This window comes from Suillus subaureus (assembly GCF_016647635.1).
Source record: "Suillus subaureus strain MN1 chromosome Unknown BJ212scaffold_22, whole genome shotgun sequence".
NCBI classification, from domain to species: domain Eukaryota; kingdom Fungi; phylum Basidiomycota; class Agaricomycetes; order Boletales; family Suillaceae; genus Suillus; species Suillus subaureus.
In genome coordinates this window covers 418,562-435,627 of record NW_024538578.1, presented here as the reverse complement: position 1 = coordinate 435,627, position 17,066 = coordinate 418,562, and the positions used below count along the sequence as shown (strand labels likewise).

The following is a 17,066-nucleotide window of genomic DNA, read 5'->3' as shown; positions in this document are numbered from 1 at the left end:
GATGGTTAAATTTTGAAAGTAATTAGTGGCGTCAACATATCACGTGATAGCTGAATTTGGTAATTTTGGTCCTAGATGAAGTTACTTCCATAGCAGACACTCCTCCCTATAGCTACAGTAGATACTCCGATGAGTACATTTTTTCACCACTCTCTTGGATCAAACCCAGAGGACTTCACACGAAGAAGAAAGCTGAAGATCTAGCATGCACTCTACCGGGTGCAAAGTTGCTGTTATCGAGAAGCAACCTTGCGATAGGAATAATGCACAGAAGATAAAATACTGCCAGCCTCTGGCTAAGCAAGGCATCAGATCTTGTACAAGACAGCCGCTTGCAGATGACTTATCTCTCTAGCTTTTCAGTCCACTAGTGAGTTGAAGTCACAACCATGCCGTTCCCGTTGGTATAATAGGTACAAGTATTGTACCAGTAGCTCAGTTCTCCCGACATCGACCCAGGTTTGCGATCACGGAATGTTAGCAAAGACACGCCTCGAGACTATCTGACTAATATTGTCATCTACCTCAAACATTACATGGCGTCAATAATTTCCTTCAATTCTACCTCGTCCAATATCGCAAAGCCTCTCTGTGGCGTGACCTATGGGGAAGTTAGTTACGAATATTCGGGAGAGAATGCAGAGAGACACATGCCTGTGCTAACTGGACGTTGTGGTGATCTAGTTTCTCCTCCATGACTTGCTTTAGGACTCGCAGCGTCAGTTTTTGTGCCTCAAGCAACGTCATTTGCTGTCCAACGATGCGTTGAATACGGAAGAACACGTTCAAGATGTGAGTATTATACCTTATGCCACTTGTCCTGCAGCTCGCTTTGTGCTGCTTCTGACCCTGACCCTATGGCTTTTGCATTATACCTCATGAAGGTGCCCGAGGGATCCGTGTGGTATCTACCAATAGTCCGCAGGGGATCAGGTTGAACAAGGCTATCCACTTGGTTGCACTCACAGTTGTGGTCCCAGTTCGTCGACACCAGCAATAAGCAGCGCAACACCAAAAGGCCGACTCATCATCGCCTCTTCGTCGTGCACACTTTCACCAAATCGCAATGCCAGATCACACACAGCCTGAGTGACACTCTCAACTTTAATCCTCTCGTCATAAGTGAAAGCATGATTCTGGGCGGTGACGCGTGCATGGTCGATCATGGTGCGAGCGTCAGCTGTGAGGCCTGACATTGCGCATCCAAGGTGGGTATCGATTTCCATAATCTTTTCTATGGAGCTTGATTCTAGGAGTGGAGATTGGACGCGCTTCTCTACTGCGAGGACTACGCCATCGGGAGTGCGTACGCCAACTGTTGTCGATCCGAGCTGGGGAAGATAAGATATATATTCGTGTGCACGATTTCGTGTGTACCTTAATAGCTTCGATAGCATATTCGACTGTATCCTTTCAGATAACAATTTCAGGATGTCGGGTTGTCTAACGCACCTTGGAACAGTCGACCTTCTGGGGAGAATGTGTTGACACCACGATCTGCAAATACGATGAGCTCTATAGGATGATGATGTTGAGCCGTCAGAATGAACACACCGTACTCGGAACGCGTCAAGAACATGGTTTACAGGGAGTAGAGAAGTGGAAGTATGAGGGGTTCTGCGTTAAGTGCACTTGTCGACGCGCGTCGGTCGGTCAAGCTGGCGTGTGGAAAAGAATTTCCATTTGCAGGACTGATGTGGCACTTTTCGGTCTTCAAGTTTGCTCTCCAATCTCGTCTCGAAAAAATGGTTGACTGATTTTAGAGTACTCCTTGCTATGCTTTGGTGTTCAGTCGAGTAGCGTTGACAACTACTGGGTATCCAAGAGGCTTCATCTCAGCTCGACTGAACATCATCGTAACATCATCGACAGATTCAGGGTAGGCAGGGTATCTCAGCAACTTGTTATCAGATGCGAGTACTTTTGATGGCGACTGCTGCTTTTGGCCCCCATAAATCTCACTTTCCATACAGCGCAATAGCCTTTTCTTTTTCCCTGTCGTTCTTCAGGTTCCATGAGTATATGAGAAGGTGCGCGCACATCTACAAATTGTGTCATTTATTATCTTCTCCCATTTACCCAGATACGTCGATGATAGCACCCTTCTCGTCCATGATCACCCAGTTCAATGATGGCTCCTTCCTCAAATTTCCAGAAGAGTGCTTGGAATTGCAAGTTTGAATGCGTGGTTTGAACTAGACGTCGTTGCTAGCAAAGACCTCGCTTGCATGTTTTTAGTGGTGTGGTCGGTCAACTAGTCTCATTAAACACCAGTCACTACGGAGATGATACATATGCATCTAGATCTGCTAGTGAATTACAAGCTTAATGATATCGATAGATCTCTTAGAGGTAACGTTCTCGCAAATCGGCCGGCCAGTGGGCTTAGCGGCGCTCAGCTCAATTACTCCACTTGCTTTCAACCACTATGTCAGCTGCTACACAAACACCGAAGCCTGTCGACTTGCGCTCTATCTTGACTTTCGCCGTCAAGCTCGCGCGCACTGCCGGTACATTGATTCTCGAGGGCTCACAAGCCATTCAGTCAACCTCGGATGTCAATGAAAAGAAGAATTCTGTCGATTTGGTTACCGAATACGATGTTGCTGTCGAGGAGCTTGTGAAGAGCGAGATTGCCATGGCTTACCCTAGCTTCAAGTTGTGAGTCTATACCGTACGCAGAAACTGAATGATGCTGATCGATTCGTGTCCTGATAGCATCGGAGAGGAATCGTACTCCTCTGGAACACGCAATGAGCTCACGGATGAGCCAACATTCTGTGTTGATCCGATCGGTAGGTTATGATCTCATATCGACTTCGTTGGGATCCGACAGTGACTTTCAGATGGCACCACGAATTTTGTTCACGGCTTCCCATTCGCTTGTATTTCCCTCGGGCTGATCTTCCAGAAGCGGCCCGTTCTAGGTGTCATATACAACCCCTTCCTAGATCACCTTGTATGCAATATAGTGCTGAGTGACATCAAAGGCAGTCGCTAACTCTTATATCAAGTACACCGGGATCGAAGGTCAAGGATCATTCCTCACCCGTGGCAATAGCCAACCTCTAAAATTACCCCTCACCAACCCTAAGCCCCTCCCCTCCTTGCAGAAGGCTCTTCTAGGTACGTCACGCGTCATGCATGAGGATACCCAAACTTACTTTCCCAGCCATCGAATGGGGTTCCGACCGTGGCAAAAAGACCCTAGTACCAAAATCCGACTCATTCTTGCGTCTCGCAGGCGATCCTGCAGATGGCATCGCAGGGGGACGGATGGCTCATTCCATACGTTCCCTAGGCAGTGCAGCGCTTAATATCTCGATGGTCGCTCAAGGTGGTCTAGACTTGTACTGGTGAGCTGTGTTATTGCACGTGTTACACTCTCTGACACAAATGCGTTTCCTTGACGCAACGTGGATAGGGAAATAGGTTGCTGGTGAGTGTACTGTACTTTTATACCGATCATCACGTTGATTCTCGACAAGGCCATGGGATGTTTGCGTAAGTAGACCCGTTGTATGTGCTCGATATCTCCACCTCACCTTGTCTATAAGGCCGGTGTCGTTATTGCCCAAGAAGCTGGTGGTGTAGTAGTCGGATCCCACGCAGCTCTGGCCGCCGCAACATCTGCTGGCTGTAGTATCGATCCTTTCAAGGTCACGCCAGAGGTCTTGACAGGTCGTAAGTATTTGATCATCCGTGCTATCCCGGATACCCCCAATGAAACGGGTAAAGAGGCGCAATTGCGGATTGCTAGAGATTTCTACCAGACTGTGGAAGATGGTGAACCGAAGTAGAGTTTTCCTCGCAGAATCTTTCAAAGTATATAGATTAGGATACGAAAATGATCTGTATATCGACCCGTTGTATGTTAATGGACACTTGACTTACCTTTTCGGAGAAATAACTCGTAAATTCAAAGGGCAGGATGCAATATTGTCAAACGAACAGCGCATGTTGACAGCGTCGTACAAATACATGAGCCAAAGGTGACCGGTGCCGGTGATGTTGGAAGAGATGCCTAACAACCAACACTGTTGAGGCTGTGGGTAGCTTACCAGTGGAAAGACACAGGCAACTGTGAAGACACGAACACTGGCGGACTAGGATAACATGTACACCATCAAACGCCATTTCTCCCTGCAGACTCGATAGGCGTTTGGACGTACCACAGTGACGTGTTCGTCGATATAACCCTTCAATTTCTTAGCCACGAGGTGCATCGCCATATCTTAAAGGAGACCGACTAAGAAGATAAACTCCTGCGTAGATTTGAATGAAGACATCGACAGGCACAAAGACCCGCGCAGAACAATTCATCGGACCAAAAGCCAAAAATAAGAAGAGGGAACCCACTGCAACACAGGTTTCCAATGATGCAGATTGGAGTGTTTCGCGGTTCATCTTGAAAATGCCACCACCAAGTAGCTCGATGTGAAACCCGTGGTTTATCTTGGGTTAGTAATTGCGGGTGAGACCTCGACTGTATTTTTGACCCATGTGAGCTGAACTGAACCATGTCGTGATCTTAAAAAAGTGTAAGTAATTGATGTTGATCCATTCTGCATTTTGGAGCTCGTCTGAAGACGTACTACGTCTCGTACTCCAGAGTGCATCTTGGTTGAATGTTCAATTGTAAGATAATATTATCAGATAGGGCTCGCCGCCCGCCAATCACGACCTTCCTGAATTAGATCGTTTTGTCATCAACATGCGTGGGACTCAATGATCGGAGCTACTTACTGTCGGTTATCCTGACAACCAAGTCACACCAACTGACGAACGCCGTCATGACAGAGCATGACAGCTTTGCGATGCAAATCACAAAGTTTAGTCGTGGTTTTCAAGTTCTGGTTAACTTACCTTCACGAGTTTGGCGTCGACACTCTCCAGAGACTAAGCTCTACTTAAGTCTCTGAAAATGTGGTCGGGGACTCTTTCGCTGACGCTGACGATTCAGTTTGTTCACGGTTTCGACGTGGACCAGTGGTCTCATCGTTTCAGCCCAATCCTATTTTGGGACCAAGTCAGCGCCTTGTTGTAGCAAGGCTGAGGGCTGTGGCTGCAGTGCTTGATATAGCTCTTTCGGGGACACCAGTCACGGCCCGTGGAAAACAACCGCTGCGGCAGGGTCTAAAACAAGTTCCTGGAACTGGGACGCATCCCGTGTGACTCGCAAGTCATGCTCTCTCAAGGTGCACGGTTGCACTACTAGTTGCTCTCTCCATTCCTGCCATCCGTCCTGCCTACCTCACAGACGCTCTTCGTCCTTTGAGCACAATAAACCATGGATCGTCAGCTTGATCTGCAGCGCAGACAACAGAATGGAAACTCTTCAGCTTCAGCCTCAGCTTCTGCGTCTATTTCCGGCTCGGCATCCCTCGTAAACGGGAGTACCCCATTGCCAACAGTCCCAACAGGAGCTCAACCTGGAATAATCACTATAACCATGCCTCCCATCCAATCCAACTCCTACTACAAAATTGCCCCCAGCGAATATGTTACGTTTGGGTGGAACTTTTCGAGCATCATTGTGACACCCACCGCCCTCACTGTTGCAGCAGTAGGCGCAAACGGAAACACATATCCCATAGGCCCCACCGATGGTGTCATTCCCGGGACCGCTCAGAGCGTGGTGTGGTATCCATATGGCTACCAGACTGCAAACCCTAGCCTTCCACTGGCTCAGGAAAGCTACACGCTTCATATTTGGGCCCAGGGTGGCCCTAGCGCATTCCCCTCTCCTGGTTACCTGGAGCCAAACAGCGAGCTTGTGTTCGCTATGTATACGCCACAGGCATACACACCTTTGGCTAGTGGTAAGTCTGCGTTCATTCATGCGCGCCGTCGATCTTATCTTTGAACACACTCAGGGTGGCAATGTGCCGGATGCTCAGGAGCGTTGCCCCAGCTTAAAATAAACTCTGCTCTCCCCGGTGTTGTTGCGATGATTATTATAATGCTGCTCTCTGGGTTCACCACCCTTCGCCGCGTTTGGGACTGATCTTCGTTGATCTATGATTCCCTAGGTCTGGTTTCTGGAGGTTGTAGAGGATGGTGGCATTTGATTGACATTTAATGGATTATTATGGTTTTTAATCGGACTGGATATTTGCATTACATGTAGACTTACTTCGTGCTCATCGTTTGGCACGATATATATGGACAGGTAATGATGTCGTTCTACACAGTACTACTGTCATTGATTGAAGCCTATTATACCTGCGCAACTTGGACACTAATGGCATGGTCGTGTATTGCTTGGCCTGTCGCCCTATTTCCTGAATGAAGCTGGAACTCCATCCTCGTTGCATTCCCGATACACATGGTCCAGCCAGGTGGCGGCCGTGGCCACACATTGCTACTGAGCTTTCAGTGCGATCTGCGCCGGACAGATCTATCGGCATCCAGAGGCGTGCCCGCAGGTGTTTATTCCCTTAAATGTGCTTCGATCGTGCTAGCAATATGATCTGGGAGGGAGCTGTTCATTTCTGGGGACTCCAATCGATGGCTCAATTCACTTATTGGTATGACTGCTGAGGCGTCCAGATAACTATAAGCGCAGTTTTCAATCTTGATTTCTGAAAGCATGGTTCGTGGCCGTCCATCATCACGTTCTCATTTATTCTCTTGATTGATCTCATCTTGCTTGCCATCATTATTAGGACTTCGTTTACAAGGCTATCTTAGCTGCATATGTGCCGGTCCCCACTCTATGGTGTTCTTCACCTGCGACTCAAAGTGCTAGCAGCCAAAACTCTACATACGAGAATGCACTGGCACTCCACCAGGTGTGAAGTTACTTTTCAAAAGCGGCACCTGGACAGAGATGATCCAAAGAAGACATACTATTATAGTTAGCGTCTGGCTAACCTTGGGCTAACCAAGGCTTCAGATCTTTCACAAGGCTGACCCTACCTGTGAAATTTGAACACTAATAATAACATGCATCACTTAATCACATCTGCCGTCCATAGTCTGGTAAGTACATGTGTCGAAGTATCCATCGCGTTCATTTATTGCGGATGTGTATAGGAAGCAAGTCGATTCTGACCTGGGGCGCCGGTATGTAAGTTCTGTTCGAAGTGCTGGATTGGACCAGCAATAATTTCCCCCTCTTTCAACTTTCGCACTTATCATCGGAAACTATATTTTTGAGCGACCTAATATTGTCACTAGCTCTCAATTATAACACGTATTGTCCTTATAGCCCGCCTAGTAGCGCCAACTAATCCCAATACACCAAGAGTTTCGTATTTGACCCCTAGCGATTCACGTGTCACAGAACCTTGATTCCATTCCTGAGAAAATAGAACACCTCCGGATCGGCTGTGAATTGATCATGCTTGTTTTTGGACATCGAAAACGGAGCAGTCACCAATGAAATTGTGAATATCGTGATCAATGTCCTACGCAATCCTCATAAGATACGGCCAGAAGGTGAATGCATCCTTGATGAATCCTGCGACAGTAAGTGCTTCTGAATTATTTGATGACCATCTGAAGTCTAAGGTATTTTGCATAGATTTTGGGCTCGTGCGATCCAATCCGCAAGCCTGTCTTCTCAACGTCACTTGAAACATTTATTGCATACCTTCATGGATTGGCTGTCGAGGTTCTTGACCGTGAACAAGGTCATAGGCGCAGTATCGATGACTACCTGAAGCTCCGGCAGTATACGACTGGTTTAAAACCATGTTTATTCATATATGAAATGAGGATGGACCTTCGTGATGAAGTGTTCTACCATCCCGTCATCGTGGATCTTGCTGAATGCATCACAGTCGGACTTTGTTCTGATCGACAATGTACAGCGGTATTGAGGACGTCTTGATTTGCGGTATGCTTACGATCTTCACAGACATAATCTCGTACAATAAAGAGCAAGCGGCTGGGAACGAAGACCGTAACATGATCAGTATTATCATGTTGGAACTTGGCCTCGACGTAACTGCGGTGCAATGGCTTGGGCAGTGCATTATCACGCCGCAGTTCAGAAACGATTCAATGATGGTCTTGGGAAGGTTCCTTCATGTGGGCCTTCCATCGACGTCCTAGTCAAAGAGTATCTTGACGGGATAGCAATGTGGCCTCGAGCAAACCATTCTTGGAGTTACGAATTTCACAAGTAAAATGAATTTCTCATTGGTAGCCATCATTTAACCCGATTGGAATGGCAGGTACGTTGCCACCAGGGGCCGGGAAATCCAGCAATCTAGGCTTGTCCCGTTGTTTCCAGGACCCGACAGCCTATGAAAACATAACTTATCCTTTAGAATAATACGGTCCACGTAGGTCAGTGTGCAAGTACATCATGATAGGCACTATCATCTCAATACGTAATATTGCAGCACAAACACATATATCTTCAGGAATTCTCCGTAGAGTCCGACGCTCGTTTCTCATGCACTTCGTGATGATAGTGTTTCTCGCTCGGTCGCCAGCCCACTGAACGCCAGGATGGGGTGCCAGAGCGGTACAACTCATCCACCTAGTTGTTCATCAGATAGGCAGAAATTTACAACGTGCAAGAATTATTACCTCTTCTAAAGTTAGACCTTTGGTTTCAGGGATTGCGAAATACACATAGATGTATCCAAAGACGAGCATGCCGAAGAAGACCAACATTATCATTGGGCCAATCCTGGTGAGGCGTTCAGACTCCGAGAAATGTCCTAGAACCTTTGGCTGTAGTTTAGACTCACCGATCGACAATCCTCGGAGAGAAGAACGAAAGCATGAAGTTCCAGAACCAGTCTTGGACAAGCATGAGCAACGAATTCAGATAGTGGAAAGGAAGCAATCATACTTGTCGCGCTGCCGAGAGCAATTGACTTGGGGCGCACTCGAAGAGGGAAAGACTCTCCCAGGTACACCCATGGAGTAGGTCCCCAAGTCGTGCCGAAGATGAACACTTGAAATACTGCGAAGGTAATAACGACGTCGCCCCCAGCTCTATTACGAGCAGTAAGCGCTGAAGTCGGTGTTCCGGTAGGCGCAAGGGTGGTATGCCCAACTAAAGCAACCTAACAGAAATATCAGTCCAGCACTGTTTTCCAACGGATAAGGTGCACGGACAATCAGTGCACAGATAGCTTGCCCAGATGCGCCAAGGAGCAGGGACTGGAAAAAAAACAGTAAATTTCGGCTCTAATGGTCTAGGGGAAGGAGGCATACCTTTCGGCGACCCCAAGTCTCAATGAAGTACAGCGCGGGGAGAGTTCCGATAACTGATACCGCTCCAAGGACCGTCTGGATGACATAAGGTGAAAGTCTGCCATTACATGAGCTAAACTGCATTGCACGGAGAGATTTAAGACTCGCCCTGCACCCGCACTCTGAAAGAAGGTGTCGCCATAGTAGTCTGTCGGCAACAGCCATTAGTGGTCCAAAATCAACCGGCATGAGCGATCCTACAGTAAAAGTTCTGGCCGTTAAGCTGCTGGATAAATTGAAGCATCATGCCATTTATTGTCCGACGCCACAGTGCATTTCTTGTGGAGAAGCATTCTAACCAAGTGGCTTTGCCGCCCATATTCTCTTCTCTGATAGCAAAATCGAGTTCCTCGACAATCTCAATAACAAGAGGGTCGTCTTCAGGAACTCCGTTGAGGTCTGCAACAACCTTGCGCGCTTCGTCACCTCGTCCAGTTCCGAGAAGGTGTCGCCTAATCAAGGTAAAATTCGTCAGTTTGAATGAGGGATTTTCAGAAGTTACACGTACGGAGATTCTGGAAGGAAAAACATGCCAGACAAAAGTATGATACCCCAGACCATTTGCAATCCAATGGGGATACGCCAAGATGCAGAGTTGTTGATTGTATGGCTTCCGAGTTCAAACAGGTAACTGAAAAAGATGCTAGATTCACAAGCGTTAGTGAGTATTCTGATGGAGGATAAAGACTTCATGAACCCTGAAATAACTTGGACTTGATAGATGACCAAGATTGTACCACGAATAGCTTTCGGTGCCGTTTCCCCGTTGTACAGGGGCACAATAGCTGAATAGACGTAGTTATATTTACAAAGTCATATCCTGACATCAGCACTAACCTGACAATGAACCGACACCTAAACCTGCAATATAACGCCCGATGACCAGCTGAATAAGAGAGTATGTCGTGCCAGTTTGGATAGCCACGCCGACAGTAAAGATAGCCGACCAGAACAGAATGGATCCACGACGTCCAAGCCGATCAGATGTGAACGCTTGAGCGAGGGCTCCACTTGAGGCATCATCAGACTACAATAACAATAACAGGAGATAAATTTCCCACCAGAACGTGCTATGATGAGTATGAATGTCAGCAGAGTAGAATCAGATATCGCGGTCTTACCCAGCCGATAGAAGAGAGACAATAATCGATTGTCTCGAACTTGACAGGATGTACTGGCCATCCGTTCCTTCTTGGCCAAATCGGCGGATGAAGTCTGGCATAATCAGACATCCCTATAGTAGATGAAAAGCTCAGATATGCCGAAGATTGAGGAAGTATGAGTACATACGGAAATGACACCCATGTCATACCCAAACAGGAAGCCTATCACCGAATATTAATTAAATGAATCTACTGACGATGTGAGCAAAGAAATAAGGGCCTTGCAGTTGCCAATAAACGACGTACGTCTTCCAGTCTGTACATGACAACTGCGCACCTCCTGCAAAGAAGAGTTCAATGAGGACAGGATGGTGGCGACGAGAGTGAACTCACCAAACGCGATGAAAATAGCGAGCAAGACCGCTCTACGACTCGTTGGAACATCTCTTGCCATGATCTAGTGGAAGAGACTTCTAAGAGAAGGCAGGTGGAGAAAAGGGGGTCGGAGAAGCCCTCCTACTAAGCTGGCATGCTTAAGTATAAGTTCTGAACAAGCGGGGTGAAATCTATTCATCCATCATGACGCATGACAGAGTCATGCGGGCCGGTGATCAAAAGAGAAGGAATTCTTTGATCTCCAAAGACAAAGGCTTGTTACACTCCCACCCGCACACAAGTGAGGTGAGCAAACCTTTCTGTAGGTAAGGAACAGTCGTAGAGTTTTCTAAGGCCCTCGCTGCACGCACAGGCAACCACTCGGTTGGCCAGCCAGTCTGAGCATTACTCAAAAGCAGATTGGCCTACAATACTGGTGCGAAGTTTGTGCGTCGGTCGGACCTCGGTACGTTTGAAGATTGGCTTTTATCGCTGACTCGACGCGTGACCTGAGAACCTAATGTTACACCCCATGAGCGCGGGAAATATGGTCACTGGGCAAGGTCACTGCTGAACAAGCACACCGGTATGTTAAAGCAGTCAAGGCATAAGTGATCAAAAGAGTGCTAGTCCACACGCCCGTGGGGGAACGACAAGGCGCATGTTCTCGCCTCAGAAATAGGCTTGCTCCTGCAGTACTTGCCCCTGCATTAACCACACTTAGCATCGTTAGCTATCGCTGTTAGTCTAGTGTGTCGCTCCTTTGCCTGAGGAGTGATACGTGCGAGGCGGCTGAGCGTCGGAGCGCCGTGGAGCATTCTCGGCAAGACATTCCGGCAAGATGGACACCACAATGTGCTCCCGTTATGATAGAGTCATATTTCAATATGGTGATATCGTTTGCCGAGCAGAATGATCCACATGACAATGTGGGGTCTTGGTTCGTCGGTTCATGGAATTAAAAACACTCACGACCAGAGAACAAATCAAGATCAAGGGCATCGATCATTTTGCCATCGCATCTCTACATTATATTCCTGTGGAGCCTAGCCAGCTCTCCCACTCTCTAACTATGAAGGATAACTCACGTTCACTTCCTTCGCTTGCATCAGGATCTCCAGCTCCATCAGCGGCAAATTGACGGTCCTTGAGTGAGGCGCTGAAAACACCCTCCACAATAGCACGCTGCAGCCAAGGAACAAGAACTCGGGTATATGCCGCCCCAGCTGCTTGTAGAATCTGTATCTCCTTCGCATCCCCGCCTCGCCAGTCTTTGGCATATTGTAGTAGACCATGGCCTGCATTTGCAAGACATTCTTCTGCACCATCCACGATGCCTGATAAAGCATCAACAGGCGCAAGCATGCGTAACCTGTTTAGCGCACGGATATATGCGTTCAACATTTTCGCAAGTGGCGGGAGGGCAGTTAGCACTTGCGGCGGAGAATGCGAAGCATTGGATGGCGAGAGAACGAACGTCTTGAACGCAGGCACACTATTAGGTGTAGCTACCAGCCAAATGGAAGGAGCAGAGGGCGTAGGTCTGCTCGTGACATGCTTAGCGAGCACCCCAGACCACTCATACTCCACACCAAATCGTACGTCTCGTGCAAACCCGCTGATAACTGATCGTGAAATCAGTGGTGATAGTAGCGCACGAAAATCCTGTATGCGCACCAATTTAATACGAATTAGATTAAAAATGTATGACACTTACCATCCCTACGCGTGCTAGAGCAGAACTACAATAGGCAAGCTGTGTCGCAAGAGGTGCGAGGTGGGGATAAGCACGTTCAAGGTACGATCGGAGAGTCGGAAGGAGCAGCTCCAGAAGTGTCGAAGGCAACGTTTGTCGGATGATATAAGAGGATGCCTCGGCATCCTGATCCGCAGGTGGTGCTATCCGTGCTCCAGCATGCGAACGGTCGAGGAATATCGTTGCATATTGCGTGACAAGATCGTACGCGCCTTCCCTCCAAATATCAATGTACTTCTTTAAGAACCGGGCGACGTCATCAGCCTCCCTATCAATCTCCCGCTCTCTTTCCTCTACAGTGCTTCCAGCTGGGAACTTGAACTCCAGACTTCCAACATTCGAAGGTATGCCAGCATCCCTTTCAATGCCATCCAACGCATCACGAAGGCATCCAATTCGAGCGCTTATGAACACGAGCGCTAGTTCGTCCTCGTGCATCGCCTTCATTCGACGAAGAAATTGTACTGCTTTCCAGAACGCTGGTAGCTTGCGAGCGGGTTCATATAATGTGTTCAGGAGGATGAGCTGCATGGAATGCAGCGAGGAAGCTATCTCAGCTTGTAAGGAATCCGCAAGTTGAAACGGCAAACCCTGCGTAGCTTCTTCGTCATTGCTGAGATTCTTCCTAGTTTGAGCGACTAGAGAGGACAATGCAGATGACGCGTGGGCAGCCAGTGAAAGAGCTTCTGCATAGAGCCCGTTGCGGACGCATGTGTCGATGAGAACCGGAATATCAAGCAAGTCACGCAGTTTGTCGTGCTGCTCCAATACAATGCGTGCCTTCTGCCTTCCCTCGATAACCTCTGGACCAGTCTTCTCGCGAAAAACGCGTGCAGCATCATCGAGAGCTGGTAGAGCGGTGTTGATAAGAGAATTTAGTGACGTGTCGAATGAAGAGAGTGATGTCAGAAGCGCTGTTGACGTGTGGTGAAGGGAGAGAAAGGTCGGATAAGATGTATGTGTCAAAGCAGTGAGTGAAGAAGTCAACGTATGAGATTGCGTCGTGAGCGCAGTTGGCGTTGAGAGCAAGTCTGAGAGCGCATTGGTGGGTAGTTCGGCAAGAAAATCAAGATTGGATGGGCTCGACGCGAGCAGCGAGCCAGAGAAGACGTCTGAAAGGCTCGATAGCTCGCTGAACGTTGAGACCGCCGTGGTCATCGTCGACTGCTACTCACTTAGATAGTTCATCACTCAGTTCCAAAACCAACAAAAATGAAGAGCGCACCTTGCAGGGATCGAAGACTCGAGGCTGCGTGTATGAAGCGCAATAACCGTTTTGCCAAGCAAAATGGGTTTATTTTTGCCGTCTATCACAAAAAGAAGTGAACGACCACGGACATGTGGGACTAACCGTGACCGAGAAGGTCAATAATTATTGCAGTGGTTGAGCGCTCGTCGTGTGCAATAAAGTAATAATTCTGTCATATTGATGTATAAGATGATACGTATTCCAACAGCTACAATAGAGAATATTCATGAACGAATGGCTAAGGTGTGTGATTAGAAGGTGATAATGCAAGAGCCGACATAAAATGGGAGGTGGTGCTACAGTATTGACAAATACATTGGTACTCGTAGGTAATAGGATTCAAGTGTCATGATGGAATCGTAATCGTCAGATTATGCCACAAAAACAGGGCGGACAGCAGGTTGCATACTGTCGAGAGTCTGAGTGCGCGGGTACGTCGGCGGCACAACTGGATCCCCGCGCTATTCGGTCGATTAATGACAATTTACAGCAGGAAAGAAGGCTGTTCACTCACTACCAACAAGCGCATTCTTCGCACGTCCCGCGTTAGACGGAGGTCGACACCGCGGTATGCACACGTCATCTGCAGAGATGCGAGCTGTGGATGACGGTGGCCGTCACGCCAAATGTTAACTGTGACAGCTTGCAGGTCGTCTCGAGTCTTGACGAGATCGATGATAGGATTGAGAAGGGTGTCCAGGTCCAGCCCGAATGCTAGGTGCTGTATAGTCTCTGGCATTTGACGGCAAATGACAGGAGAAGACCATGAACTCTCGGTACGAAGCTCACGAAGAGAGCGGCATCGCATCGCCGCATGTGCGTGCTCATGCATAGCAAAAGATGGAACGGCTAGCGAGTGTAACGTTTCGCCGTGCTTCTCGACGAGGAAGTCCAAAAGCTCGGGACTTGGCTGACGCTCCAAGTCAATGACTCGTAAACTTTTTTCTTCCGCGGAGCGATGCAAGAGCCAGCCAAGAAATTCCTTGGCAGGTTCTCTTTGGCAGTTCAAGCGCAGTTCTTCCAGAGCGCAGGGGAAGGGTGGATACGTCACGTCAGGAGATAGAACGGGAGATGTTCCAGTGATGGAGAGTGATTTTAAAGAAGGCCAAACTTCGAGAAGTTGGAGAACAGACTGATTGTTCTCCGACCAGTTGCTGAAGTTCAGAGCCGTGATGCGCGGGCCAGCACTAAGTAATGCCAGAGAATGCTCGTCAAAAGACGGTGCGGGACGCCGCATGCGTTCCTGGGCGGGACTTCCGACGACATCTTTACCAGGAGCCACGCACCCGTACTGGGCAAGGTCTAGCTCATACAAATTGGGGCAATTAGCCACTGCAACAGTGAGTGACGATTGATCGAGGCAACCAGGCTGGTTATAATCAAGGACCGCGTGCATCTGAATAACGGCGTCACCGAGTATTTGCCCACGCGGGGAACTCCGGTTGACAGCGTGAGTAAACGAGGCAAACGCTGAGTGCGAGCGGAGGCGAACTCGTCGAAACAAAAGTTTTTGAGCATGTAGCGACCATGCTTTGCAAACAAGTGTGCACTTGCTTAAGAGGTCGATGTCAGGACCACCTCTATCGTCGAAGTACGCGGCCTCAAAGATGGTCAGCACCATTTCGATGGGGATGCCGCTAGCGGGCACGTGCGGTGTTCGAATGTTGTCGTAAACTTCCGAGTCATTAGGAGAAGGACTGGTCGTGAATTTGAGTGAAATTTCGTGTTCCACGACCTGCAGATGCTGTCAACGTGCGCCCCGACGACTTGCATCGAATTACTCACCATTGGAGGTCCGGAATATGGTAAGTATCCGCAAAAAGTCATAATATTAGATCACTGATCAAGAGACGCAATGTATAGGCCAAGATTGGCAGAGCTGATCAGCTCTTGTTCAGCTCTAGGAGGCTGAAAATTGAATTCAACGTATTGCGTGGACTCATATTTATATGAAGACGGTGAAATGAAATGACCGCAGCTTAGGCTGACATTGCCGCCGGGGCACAATGACGAGACACGAGCCGTTCCGAACTCTCGTGATGGTGGTAAGTAGATGAGCATTGCCTCCGTTTACACGGTCCACACCTTCCATTTTTAGATCTCAACCAATCGAAACGTTAACGCAGCTTATACGTTTACTGAAACGAGACCCTACAAGTTCTCCGATGGTCTGTACAAATCATCGATTGAGAAGTCTTCCTTCAATTAAGGGGGCATAGTAGGGACATCCAGTTTCCTATGCCTTCAGATGATTCGGATTTATCGATGTTCCACTGCCATTGAATTACATCCCACGACACACGGTGTGCATCACCATGACTCATTTTCATTGTCCTGACATTCTGTCATGAACCTTCTTCCACTGCTAGGGGCAACCCACCGTCGGTTGTTGCCGGGCGGACAGCCCTCAAGTTCTGGCGCTCAGACAAAGCAATCTGTTCCAGCCTCCAGCCAATCACAATCGATAGACTAAATCTCTCACAGCCCCGCTCAATGCCCGTGTACCAATCAATCGCAGACGGTCACATTGCTTCAAATCGAGTCGGAGGCGAAACGATGTTCTACTAAAAAGCTTCTGGATTCTGCCTCAGCGAGCCGGAGGCGAAATGGTATTTACTCGGAAAATTTTAGACTTCCCCCTGATTTACCAAGGTACACGCGAGTTTACACAGGTTTGCACACGACGTTCGTGTTCTCACAAGTAATAAACTGTAATGAAGGCTCATGAAAGGCCGCGGTTACACCCGCTCATTGGAGGTAGTTGGGGAACGTTCATTGGTAGCCTGTCGGTACTTACGTTCTTGCCTGGGCTGAGATCGTGATTTCAGCAAGAGGCCGCGCGTTGATGAGGTCATCTCACTTGATCAGAACGGAGAGATGAGAACGGAGGGACCGTGCCACATGCAACAGCTTTCAAAGAGATTACAGATACTGGGGGGCTGATCGTGATACAGCTTGAACTGATAGCAATTGGTCTCCTTCCACCGGTTGGTCCCAGTGTGCATTGGCCGCTGTAACGTTATTGACGTCAGCGATCCGGGGACGTACACTGAGTCTGGGGCATATCGTCGCTTGCTCATGACACCTTGAGATATTATAACATGGCCGTGACCTTCCATTACTGAGTATGAACCTTGCTATTGTATCGGATCCAGGACCGATAAACAAAAAGGCCTTGAAGTTGGAACTATCGTAGAACTCTATACCTTGACAAATCGATCCGCGGAGCTCCCCTAAGCATGATATGCGCCGTCTACGGAGAAACGATCGCGCGAGACTTGCACGAGACCATTCATTCAAAAACCTTCTCGTACTTGGTACCAAGTCTTTTGTTTTCAAGCGAGTCAAGTAATCAGGGTCAACT

General features: G+C 48.2%; 7 protein-coding genes across 7 annotated transcripts; 3 read left to right on the top strand and 4 right to left on the bottom strand.

The window, feature by feature from the left end:
• Window positions 1–318: 318 nt before the first annotated feature.
• On the bottom strand, window positions 319–1,687 carry BJ212DRAFT_386205 (proteasome subunit alpha type 5). The gene is made up of 7 exons (XM_041343067.1): window positions 1,555–1,687; window positions 1,453–1,497; window positions 1,378–1,403; window positions 967–1,331; window positions 806–908; window positions 655–750; window positions 319–601 (listed from the first exon to the last, which is right to left on the bottom strand). The coding sequence occupies exons 1-7, from the start codon at window positions 1,577–1,579 to the stop codon at window positions 533–535; spliced, it is 729 nt and encodes a 242-aa protein (XP_041191603.1). The 5' UTR covers window positions 1,580–1,687; the 3' UTR covers window positions 319–532.
• A 713-nt stretch (window positions 1,688–2,400) lies between these two features.
• Window positions 2,401–3,904, top strand: BJ212DRAFT_1364804 (myo inositol monophosphatase). The gene is made up of 8 exons (XM_041336046.1): window positions 2,401–2,661; window positions 2,719–2,795; window positions 2,847–2,959; window positions 3,015–3,126; window positions 3,173–3,356; window positions 3,425–3,439; window positions 3,489–3,504; window positions 3,558–3,904. Exons 1-8 carry the CDS (start codon window positions 2,429–2,431, stop codon window positions 3,798–3,800), a joined length of 993 nt encoding a protein of 330 aa, XP_041191602.1. The 5' UTR covers window positions 2,401–2,428; the 3' UTR covers window positions 3,801–3,904.
• A 1,386-nt stretch (window positions 3,905–5,290) lies between these two features.
• Window positions 5,291–6,007, top strand: BJ212DRAFT_1300838 (uncharacterized protein; the record flags this gene model as incomplete). Its single annotated transcript, XM_041333037.1, has 2 exons — window positions 5,291–5,822; window positions 5,877–6,007. 2 exons carry the CDS (start codon window positions 5,291–5,293, stop codon window positions 6,005–6,007), a joined length of 663 nt encoding a protein of 220 aa, XP_041191601.1.
• Window positions 6,008–7,356: 1,349 nt separating this feature from the next.
• Window positions 7,357–8,146, top strand: BJ212DRAFT_386147 (uncharacterized protein). The gene is made up of 3 exons (XM_041343066.1): window positions 7,357–7,473; window positions 7,529–7,811; window positions 7,865–8,146. The coding sequence occupies exons 1-3, from the start codon at window positions 7,408–7,410 to the stop codon at window positions 8,059–8,061; spliced, it is 546 nt and encodes a 181-aa protein (XP_041191600.1). The 5' UTR covers window positions 7,357–7,407; the 3' UTR covers window positions 8,062–8,146.
• A 3-nt stretch (window positions 8,147–8,149) lies between these two features.
• On the bottom strand, window positions 8,150–11,048 carry BJ212DRAFT_386057 (general substrate transporter). The gene is made up of 16 exons (XM_041343065.1): window positions 10,716–11,048; window positions 10,660–10,662; window positions 10,510–10,544; window positions 10,341–10,453; window positions 10,281–10,289; window positions 10,057–10,229; window positions 9,917–10,004; window positions 9,728–9,862; window positions 9,421–9,671; window positions 9,328–9,367; window positions 9,181–9,277; window positions 9,082–9,126; window positions 8,813–9,029; window positions 8,709–8,760; window positions 8,545–8,647; window positions 8,150–8,494 (listed from the first exon to the last, which is right to left on the bottom strand). Exons 1-16 carry the CDS (start codon window positions 10,774–10,776, stop codon window positions 8,372–8,374), a joined length of 1,545 nt encoding a protein of 514 aa, XP_041191599.1. The 5' UTR covers window positions 10,777–11,048; the 3' UTR covers window positions 8,150–8,371.
• A 678-nt stretch (window positions 11,049–11,726) lies between these two features.
• On the bottom strand, window positions 11,727–13,611 carry BJ212DRAFT_1447732 (Dor1-like family-domain-containing protein; the record flags this gene model as incomplete). Its single annotated transcript, XM_041338439.1, has 2 exons — window positions 11,727–12,362; window positions 12,415–13,611. 2 exons carry the CDS (start codon window positions 13,609–13,611, stop codon window positions 11,727–11,729), a joined length of 1,833 nt encoding a protein of 610 aa, XP_041191598.1.
• Window positions 13,612–13,832: 221 nt separating this feature from the next.
• BJ212DRAFT_1364751 (uncharacterized protein) lies at window positions 13,833–15,774 on the bottom strand. The gene is made up of 3 exons (XM_041336045.1): window positions 15,488–15,774; window positions 14,217–15,437; window positions 13,833–14,163 (listed from the first exon to the last, which is right to left on the bottom strand). Exons 1-3 carry the CDS (start codon window positions 15,527–15,529, stop codon window positions 14,074–14,076), a joined length of 1,353 nt encoding a protein of 450 aa, XP_041191597.1. The 5' UTR covers window positions 15,530–15,774; the 3' UTR covers window positions 13,833–14,073.
• Window positions 15,775–17,066: the final 1,292 nt, after the last annotated feature.